General features: G+C 37.5%; 1 protein-coding gene across 16 annotated transcripts in view; it reads left to right on the top strand.

Moving 5' to 3' along the window:
* Positions 1–10,962, top strand: part of MLLT10 (MLLT10 histone lysine methyltransferase DOT1L cofactor) — a 257,846-nt gene that overhangs the window by 147,978 nt on the left and 98,906 nt on the right. For all 16 annotated transcript variants that reach the window (XM_046678439.1, XM_046678438.1, XM_046678444.1 and 13 more), the window contains one exon: positions 4,849–4,944. In XM_046678439.1, the coding sequence (XP_046534395.1) occupies positions 4,849–4,944 (96 nt within the window). The remainder of the gene's footprint in view (positions 1–4,848; positions 4,945–10,962) is intronic.

Raw genomic sequence — 10,962 nt, 5'->3', positions numbered from 1 at the left:
CACCCCCCCCCCCCCCCCCCCCCCCCCATCCCACCCCTTGCATTCTGCTGAGTTTGACTACAGTAAGTCTCACTGGTAAATAGTCTACTTTTCAGAATGCTTTTTTAAAATTTTTATTTTATGGACCTTTATGTTTGAATACATCTTCTGTTCTCCATTTGTTGGATTGTCTACCTTAAGGGACACAAGTTATCCTTGTGTTTGATCATCTTTGTTTTCTTAAAAGGTATGAGTTTCTCTCTAATTGCTTTAATATCTGCTATTTTTTTCATTTGCGTTACTGTGATCATTTCATGTTTTTCTTTCAGCAGTATTTTTATTTTCAACGATGTATATTCTTTTCCTTGCACTTTCTATTTACTACTTCTGTTTTAATTTTTAAGTTACTTTGGTTCTGTAATCTCGAATTTCTTTTTTACGTTTTTCTGTTTTATCATCTCATTCTTGAGCTTTGTTTGAACCTAGAATTAAGAATTAAGTTTTATTTGCATGGGGCAGGGTTTTTTGGGGGGCAGTTTTGCTTTTTTATGATTATTAATCTACGGCATACAATCCATGTAGGAGCAGTGTTTGCCAGTCAGACAGCTTCAAAACAATGTCTGTAGCGTCCCTTCCACCCACCAAGGTCCCAGCAGCACCTAGATTGCCTCAGCTCCCTGTCCAATGGAAAAATAAAACTCTGGAGCCCCCTAGTATGTGAGGTAGGCCCTGAGAACTGTCTTTACGCTGAGTTATATTTACTCCTAGATTAAGGTTTTTAGTTTTCCTATACATGTCATGCTCTTTATGTTGTTTACTTTTTGGCTGTAGTCTCTTTGCCGTGCAACTTTTTTCATCTTGTTCATGTTTGAGAGGCTCTTTTTAGACATTTGCTCCATTATAATTTAGGTAATTTCTTGAATCTCTTCTCACCATTTTTGAGAGTAGGATTGGAGAGCTACGTATTTTGCCTCTTTATGAAGCCAGAGGGAGTGGCAAGGTTGCAGTATAAAAGCTCAGCTAGGGCAGTATGCAGTTTTTGATGGAACCCCAGGCTCAGCTCTCTTTTCTAATACTTGATTAAATGTTGTGTACTAGATTTTAATCTCTCAGCTGTGTGAGGATATTACTTCTCTCCAGATTTGAGGGGTTTTGTGATATTCTCAGAATTTTAAGGAATCGGAAGAAGGATTAAGAGCTGAATCCTACAGCTCAGTCCAGGGCTATTACTGCTGTGTTTCTAAAATCTATTTCTCTGCTTGGTCACCAGTTTTTGTAGAATGCATTATTGTCTACCCCTGCCATCCCTCCAGTTTGGATTGCTGTTGGGTTGTTGTTTGCTATGTTGCTTTCACTAGTTTTGTCCATTTGTTTTTTTACTTATTAACAGTGGAAAGATTTGATGTGATTTCGAATTACCTTTTTAAGCACTGGGAGTTACTGGGACGTAGGCATTCTTTTCTTACTTAGAAATTCACTCAATCCAAACACAGAGAATTGAGTTATCTTAAAACAACTAATAGTCATTTTCTTTCTTATAATATGGCTAAATATTAATTTCTAATATTGAGCTTTGCTGATGAACCCTTCTTGGCACATAGTGATAATGAAATTCTTTCCTTGATGCTAGCAAACCTTTGTCAATAAGTTAGTCTAATATTCTTCTGAGAAGTAACCTCAAGGTCAATATTGCCTTCTTTCCAGAATTCGCTTTCTAATTTAGCCCAAACATTTCTGTCAGTGGTTTAGTGGTTACGTGTGTACTCTCCAAAACTCTGAGATTGGATCTGAAGACATGAGCTTATTTTAAGTATTATCTCTATTGTCTTGTACTTTAATTTTCCTTTAACAATTTGTTTACTCATTCCAATTTGAACACTAGTTGATCTTTCTTATGTAACTCCTATGTAATTGTCCTAGCTTCTTTACATGGAAAATAGTTCATTCTGGAACTAAAGCTGCTTTAGAATTTAAACTTTTCTCTCCTTATCTCTTCCTTCCTTCCCTCACTCTTTTCAATTTCAGTTTTAGAATTTCTCATCATGGGTACCTTACCTATTTTTTTTTCTTTCAATTTTTAGAAATCTGCTTTTTAAAAGGTTTTAGTTAAGTTTCTTGGGGGAATATACATAAAAGAGTCCACTTTGTGTTTGTTTAAGCCATTCCTTTCTGATCTTTCTGATCTATAGAAATAGATCCTCACAGCGCTGTTTTAAGGATTAAATTAGATCATATATGTTTTATATATATTTGTAAACTACAAACTGCTACAATTCTGGTTATTTTTATTGTTAATTATACACACTAATTCAGTTTGGAGTGACACTGGTTATCTTGACCTGTGGCTTTACATAAAAATATCCAGTATGGTTTATTTCCTTCTGGTTGTTTTCTCTCCTTGCATAAATTTTTAAAGTAAAACTCATATCATTTTTAACCATTTTTCTAAATCTCTTAAATATTCCTTCAGAACTTGCTTATTTTAATGGCCGTTATATGGTTGTATAATAATTTTTTCAACCACGTCTTCGTGGACATTCACATTGTTTTCAGGTTTTTTCTCGTTGCAAATAGTAGTATAATAAACTGTATTTAAGCCTTTGTTCACCTCCTAGAGGAGAAATTACTAGGTCAGACAACATTTTTATGGTTTCTAATTCTTTTGGTTTTTTGGTGAGGAAGATTCGCCCTGAGCTAACATCCCTTGCCAGTTTCCCTCTAATCTTTTTATGTGGGATGCCTCCACAGCGTGGCTGATGAGTGGAGTATATCTATACCCAGGATCCAAATCCACGAACCTGGACCACAGAAGCACAGCACGCAGAACTTTATATGGTTTCTTTTCTTTCTTTTTTTTTTTTTTTTTTATAGATTTTATTTTTCCTTTTTGTCCCCAAAGCCCCCCGGTACATAGTTGTGTAGTTTTAGTTGTAGGTCCTTCTAGTTGTGGGATGTGGGATGCTGCCTCCGTGTGGCTTGATGAGTGGTGCCATGTCTGCGTCCAGGATTTGAACTGGCGAAACCCTGGGCCGCCGAAGCAGAGCCCATGAACTTAACCACTCGCTACGGGGCTGGCCCCTTTATATGGTTTCTGATTCTTGCTTTTTTTTGTCCTTTACCTATTTACATTCTCTCGTAATGTGTGCAAGTGCTCATTTCACTATAACCTGGGCAACATTGAATCTTATCATTAAAAACAAAACAACAGCTTTGATCACTAGGTCAGAGAAAAATATCTTAGCTCTTTATTAGCTGGGTTGCACATTTGCTGCTGTTGTTCTTTAGTGATCATTTCTTTGTGAATTGCCCTTTGTACATTGTTCTATGGCATATATATGTATTTTTTTCTTACTGATTTATAAAAAATTTAAACAGCACTAAAAATGGGACATGTTAACTTTATTCATTTCTCAGTTTGTTTTTTGCTTTTTAATGGTTTTTAAACTGATGTAGAAGTATTTCATATTTGAATAGCTAAACCTGCCTTTTCCCTTTCTGATTTTTTACTTTGTTTTTACACTTAGGAAAGTTTTTCCTTCCTTAAAATTAAAGATTTTTGAAATCTTCCAGACTCTCAGATTATTTTAATTTTTATTTAATTCTTTAATCCATCTGGATTTTATTTTATTTTGTATAAGAAACATTTCCCCAAATGATTTACCAGGTTTTCTAGTACCATTATTAAGTGATTTCAGTCTTTCACTGCTGATTTGGAATCCCTTCCTTAACATATGCTAAGTATTTATATATGATTGAGTCTTTTCCTGGAATTTCCTTTTGTTCTATTGATCTATTAAAATCAGCCAATCTCTTTAGTGAAAGTCATTAGATTTCCTATTTTACAGGCTAATAATATGAATATAATCTGTTCACAGTCTGTTCTACTGAACATTTGCAGTCCTCGTCTCAGGATGTGTTTCTTGATGTGTCTATCGCATAGGACCAGAGTTCTGTATTATTCCATAATGACTTATATATATTCGCATTTTCACTCGTGTGCATACTTCACCCTTTGTGCCCACCCCCCACCCCCCCTTTCCCCTGGTAACCACCAGTCAGTTCTCTTTGTCTACGTGTTTAACTTCCACCTATGAGTGCAGTCATACAGAGATCGTCTTCTCTATCTGGCTTATTTTACTTAACATAATACCCTCAAGGTCCATCCATGTTGTTGTCAATGGGACAATTTTATCATTTTTTATGGCTGAGTGTTATTCCATTGTGTACATATGTCATATCTTCTTTATCCAATCATCAGTTGATGGGCACTTAGGTTGCTTCCATGTCTTGGCTGTTGTAAATAATGCTGCAGTGAACACAGGAGTGCATGGGACTTTTGGAATTGCTGATTTCATGTTGTTTGGATAGATATCCAGTAGTGGGATGGCTGGGTCATATAGTATTTCTATTTTTAATCTTTTGAGAAATGTCCATACTGTTTTCCATAGTGGCTGCACCAGTTTGCATTCCCACCACCAGTGTATGAGGGTTCCTTTTTCTCCACAACCTCTCCAACATTTGTTAGTTTTTGTTTTGGTTATTTTTGCCATTCTAGCGGATGTAAGGTGATATCTTAGTGTGGTTTTGACTTGCATTTCCCTGATGGTTAGTGATGATGAGTATCTTTCCATGTGTCTATTGGCCATCCATATATCTTCCCTGGAGAAATGTTTGTTCTGTCTCCTGCCCATTTTTTGATCGGGTTGTTTGATTTTTTTGTTGAGTTGTAGAAGAAGTGATTTTTAAAGTTATTTTTTGGCAAGATTCATTACCTTTTTAAATTACTAAATTATAAAAGAATCTCATCTTTATTGTGTGTGTGTGTATATGTTATGATTTAAATTGAATTTTACTTCTCTTCATTTTTAGAAATATAAAGAAAAAGACAAACATAAACAAAAACACAAGAAGCAACCAGAACCATCACCTGCATTGGTTCCTTCTTTGACTGTTACTACAGAAAAAGTAAGTTTTAAGTGCCGTATTTTGTTTTATATAATAACTAGTTATGTGCTGACTTTTAACCGTGAGAAGTATTTTCATTCCCAGTGTCCTAGTTCCCTCTAACTTTTCCCACCTCTCTAACCCTACAATAAGCACTTTAGAATTCCCATTTCTTAGTTCTTCATCCTACCTTCTCTTTATTCTATACTTGTTTGTGAAGAATGTTAAGTAAGGATAACAAGTGGGGAGGCATTGAGGTTAAGAATTTGGACTATAGAGTGGGATTTGTCCACCTATGACTTTGAATTCTGGCTTTGCCACTTACTGACTGAGCTTTTAGACAAGTTAATTAACCTCTCTCCTTATAGCTCAGTTTCATCATCTGTAAAGTGGGGGAAATAATTACTGGAATTAAATGAGACAATTACATGTAAAGCAATGAGAACAATGTCTGATTCATAGTAAGCATTGCTTGGTAAATGTTAAATATTACGATTATTATCATGTGGTTAATATGAAAACAAATGGAGACAGGGACAGGTGGTTGGGACAGTATAAGCTAGGCGGGGAGTGCAGTAGGAGATGAGGCCAGGGTGAGGGGCCAATCATGTGGGGCTATATAAGCCAGTGAAAGGACTTTGTTTTTTAGTTTGAGTGAAAAATGAGCCTTTGGAAGGTTCTGAACTGAAATGTCACATATTGTGACTTAGGTTTTGTAAGGACCTCTAGCCAGAGGTCCTTTGGCTGTTTCATTGTGGATAGACTGTAGAGAGTCAGGAATGAAAACAAGGAGGTCATTAGGAGGTTATTGAGATAATTTAGAGAGACATAGTGGTAACAGTGGACGTAGTGAGAGGTGATCAGATTCTGAATACATTTAAAAGTAGAACCCACATGACTTTCCTATAGGTAAGATCAGAGGTGTGGGAGAAAAGACAGGATCCAAAGATGATTCCAAGGGTGTTGGCCCAGACAACTAGAAGGAATGGAATTGTTATTAACAAAGATGGGAAAGACTGTGGATGTGGTAGGTTGAGGGCAAGATGAGGAATTCAGTTTTGGATATGGTACCAGTGTTCTATTGCTGCCAGAACAAATTACCACAAATTTAGCAGTTTAAAACAATATAAACCTATTATCTCACTGTTCTGTATGCCAGGAGTCTGGGTGGTCTCAGCTGGTTTCTCTGCTCTGGGTCTCTCAAAGCTGAAATCAAGGTCTTGGATAACTTGGATTCTCATCTGGGAGAATCTGCTAAGCTTATTCAGGTGGTTGGATTTGCAGTTGTAGGACTAACGAGCCCATTTCCTTGCTGACTGTCAGGACAGTCTGCTGTTAGCTCCTAGAGGCTTTCTTCAGTCCTTGCACATCTGTCCCCCCATCTCAGAGCCAGCAGTGGCGTGTTGAATCTTTCCCACACTTGGAATCTCTCTGCTGCATCTCTTCTGCTTCTGGCCAGAGAAAGTTCTCTTCTTTTAAGGGTTCATGTGATTAGATTGTGCCTACCTGGAAAATCCAGGATAATTTCCCTGTTTTAAAGCCTGTAACCTTAAGTATATTATCCAAGTCCCTTTTGCCTTGTAACATCACAGTTTTCAGGGATTAGAACGTGGACATCTTGGGTGGCTGTTCTGCATATGTTAGGATTGAGACATTTGTTAGACATCCAAGTAGAAATGTTGATTAGCCAGTTGGCTACATAATCTGGCATGCAGGAAAGAGGTCCAGACTTTGGATGTAAATTTTGGAGTTGTGTGCATATAGAGCTATTTCAAGGCATGAGAGTGGATGCAGTCACCAGTGGAGGAGTGAGTGCAGGTAAAGAGAAGAGGCTCTCGGAGGCCCCAGGGTCCAATGTTGAAAGATCTGGGGTGCAACCAGCAAAGACGACTGTGAGAAGAGGCCAGAGTTTGGAAGAATTCCAAGAGGATGTGATATGCTTGGAGGCCAAGTTAAAGAAAAGAGGAAATAAGTAAATTGTGTCATGTAATAATATGAGGACTAGCCATTGTATTTAGTCGTATGGTGATCATTAGCAACCTTGATGAGCAGTTTTAATGTACTGGTGGAGGCAAATGGCTGATAAGAACGGGTTTGAGAGAAAATAGGAGAAAAGTCAGACAATGGGTATAAATAATTGCTTTGAGGAGCTTTGCTTATAAACAGGAGCAGAGAAATGGGTGATAACTGGTCAGAGAAGTAGAGATAAGGAAGGGTGCTTTTTAAATGAGAGAGAGAATAGCATATTTGTGTGCTAGAGGAATGATCCAATAGAGAGAGGGAAATTGTTGGATTGATGTCCTTAAGAATATGAGAAGGGATGGGATCTACTGTCAAGTAGAAAAGTTGGCTTTAGTAACAGAAGGGAAGGCAAAAGATGGGGGAGTATGCACTGGGCATAGATAGATGTAGTGGTGGGAATTTGTGGTAAATCTGGTAACTTTAGGTTTTCTCAGTGAAGTGAGAACAAAGTTATCAGATGTGAGGGTGAGAGAGGAGTGTAGAGATTCAAGCGAAAAAAAAAAAAATGAGAGAGTTAACTAGAATAATGGGAAAGAAAATTTACTAGGGAAATGTGGTATGATTGCTGAGTGGCCACAGGGTTCCACTTGAAGTTCATGGTCAAGAATTTAAAGTGTGACCAGTTCGCTCAGCTTTTTATTTTTCCCCAGTCTTGTTTACCTGTATGCATGTGGTTGCAGAGTGTGGTTTAATCAGGTTATTATTTTACCATATGAGTACAGTGAAAGTGTTGAGAGCAAGGGAGGTTATAAAGATGAATCATATTTAAGCTCAGTAGATAGGGAAGTGAGGACAATAGAGGATGAAGGACACTAATAATTAATGGTTAATAAATTGTAGTTCCTGGCAGAATTAAAGGATTGTTGGAGTAGTAGAGAGTGAATTGGAAATATGAGAGGTAGTCAGAGAGTAGGATGTATGCAATAGAGATTATTGAAGGGTTGCAAATATTTAGTAATATCAGAGTCTAGGATGTGTTCAGGGGTGGAGGGGCTGAAGATAAGATCATTGGAAGAGAGGCTGTCTAGGAACTGAGATTGGAAGCTATAAAAGATCTCAGAGAAGTAAAATGGGAGTATTGTTGGAGAGTGACATTAATGTAGGTGCTAACTTTTTCTCTCAGGGGCAAGATAGTAAATATTTTAGGGTTTGTGGGCCATACAGGCTCTGTCTCATACTCAACTCTGTGCCATTGTAGCACAGAAATAGCCGTAGACAGTTTGTAAACAAATGGATGCTGCAGTGTTCCCATAACACTTTATTATGGACACGGAAATTTGAATTTTACCTAATTTTCACGTGTCATGAAAAATTCTTTTTTTGAATTTTTTAAAACCATTTTAAAACATTAAAATCATTCTTAGCTCTAGAGCTGTTCAGAAACAAGCAGATGGCTGGAGGGCTTGTTCTTTGCCAGATCCTGCCCTATGGGATCGATCATCACTGTAACATCACTGTAGTGAGTGATAAGGTCTGGTGATAGGAGATTTTGTCCCCGGAGGGCTTTAGAGAGAGTGGTTTAGAATTGAGGAGCAAGAAAACCCACTCCACCCTCATACCCACTGAAACCAGAGCTGTTGGCATAAAAAAGCCGACATTTACTTGAGATAGCTGCAGAGTGAACTGGATATTCAGGGGTGATCTAGGATTTTGTTAGAGCAAGAGGCTCAAGGGAATGTTAGAGAAAAGTTTGAGTTATATAGCCGCTCTTTGATACTGAGTTCCAGAGAGTACAGTGGAAGAAAATGGTTTCTGCTGTTGAGGAGGAATGGAAGGTGTGGACAAAATAGGAGATATTCATAGCTGAGTAAGAAAGAGGTAGGTGACGATTGACCTGGAGTCTGGGGTTTCTTTTGGTGACTGATTTGAACAGGGGCAAAGTCATAATTAGATTAATCCTGGTAGATTTAAGGGAAATAATCTGGTGAGGCTTAGAGTGTTTGAAAGGGATGAGTAGTATGGGCTCTTACTTGATCCTGTGCATGGATGGTAGAAGACTTGAGTCCTAGATTCCTTTTAGGAGGACACGGTCATTTTACTTTGGTTCACCACAATCTTTTTTTTTTTTTTTTTAATTTTAACTTTTACTTACTTGTTCTTTTTATTGTGGTCATAATAGTTTATAACATTGTGAAATTTCAGTTGTACATTATTGTTTGTCAGATACCATATAAATGTACCCCTTCACCTCTTCCCACCCTCCTTCCCCCTGGTAACCACTAAACAATTCTCTTTGTCCATAAGTTTGTTTATCTTCTACAAATGAGTGAAATTATTTGATGTTTGTCTTTCTCTGTGTGGCTTATTTTGCTTAACATAATACCCTCAAGGTCCATTCTAGTCGTTGTGAATGGGATGATTTTGTCTTTTTTACGGCTGAGTAGTATTCCATTGTGTGTGTGTGTGTGTGTGTGTGTGTGTGTGTGTGTATACACATACATACATACATACATACATACCACATCTTCTTTATCCACTCATCAGTTGATTGGCACTTAAGTTGCTTCCATGTCTTGGCTATTGTGAATAATACTGCTGCAGTGAACATAGGCGTGCATAAATCTCTTTGTACTGTTGATTTCAAGTCCTTTGGATAAATACCCGGTAGTGGATACATGGGTCGTATGGTATTTCTATTTTTAATGTTTTTGCTTTTATTTTTTTATTTTTATTTTTTTTGCTTTTTTTTAATTGAGTTATTGATAGGTTACAATCTTGTGAAATTTCAATTGTACATTAATGTTTCTCAGTCATGTTGTAGGTGCACCACTTCATCCTTTGTGCCCACCCCCACCCCATCTTTCCCCTGGTATCCACTAAACTGTTCTTGGTCCATAGTTTTAAATTCCTCATATGAGTGGAGTCATACACAGATTATCTTTCTCTCGCTGGCTTATTTCACTTAACATAATTCTCTCAAGGTCCATCCATGTTATTGCAAATGGAATGATTTTGTTCTGTTTTGCAGCTGAGTAGTATTCCATTGTATATATGTACCACATCTTCTTTATCCATTCGTTTTTTGATGGGCACTTAGGTTGCTTCCACGTCTTGGCTATTGTAAACAGTGCTGCAATAAACATTGGGGTGCACAGGACTTTTGGGGTTGCTGACTTCAGGCTCTTTGGATAAATACCCAGTAGTGGGATGGCTGGATCGTATGGTAGTTCTATTTTTAGTTTTTTGAGGAATCTCCATACTGTTTTCCATAGTGGCTGCATCAGTTTGCATTCCCACCAGCAGTGTATGAAGGTCCCCTTTTCTCCACGACCTCTCCAACATTTGTTATTTTTTATCTTGGTGACTATAGCCATTCTAACAGGTGTAAGGTGATATCTAAGTGTAGTTCTGATTTGCATTTCCCTGTTAATTAGTGATACTGAGCATCTTTTCATGTGCCTATTGGCCATCTGTATATTTTCTTTGCAAAATTGTCTGTTCATATCCTCTGCCCACTTTTTGATCAGGTTGTTTGATTTTTGGAGTTCAGTTGTGTGAGTTCTTTATATATTATGGAGACTAACCCCTTGTCAGATATATGATTTGTAAATATTTTCTCCCAGTTGGTGGGTTGTTTTTTCGTTTTGATCCTGGTTTCCTTTGCCTTCCAGAAGCTCTTTAGTCTGATGACGTCCTACTTCTTTATTTTTTCTTTTGTTTCCCTTGTCTGGAGAAGACATGGTATTCAAAAAGATCCTTTTAAGGCTGATGTCAACAAGTGTACTGCCTATGTTTTCTTCTGGAAATTTTTTGGTTTCAGGTCTTACTTTCAAGTCTTTGGTCCATTTTGAGTCTACTTTTGTGTATGGAGAAGGCTAATGGTCTACTTTCATTCTTTTGCATGTGGCCAGTGTTCCCAGCACCATTTATTGAAGAGGCTTTCCTGTCTCCATTGTATGTTCTTGGTTTTTTTGTTGAAGATGAGCTGTCCGTAGATGTGTGGTTTTATTTGTGGGCTTTCAATTCTGTTCCTTTGATCTGTGTGTCTGTTTTTGTACCAGTGCCATGCTGTTTTGA

This window comes from Equus quagga, chromosome 12 (assembly GCF_021613505.1).
Source record: "Equus quagga isolate Etosha38 chromosome 12, UCLA_HA_Equagga_1.0, whole genome shotgun sequence".
In the NCBI taxonomy this organism is placed as follows: domain Eukaryota; kingdom Metazoa; phylum Chordata; class Mammalia; order Perissodactyla; family Equidae; genus Equus; species Equus quagga.
This window is presented reverse-complemented; position numbering and strand designations above follow the sequence as displayed.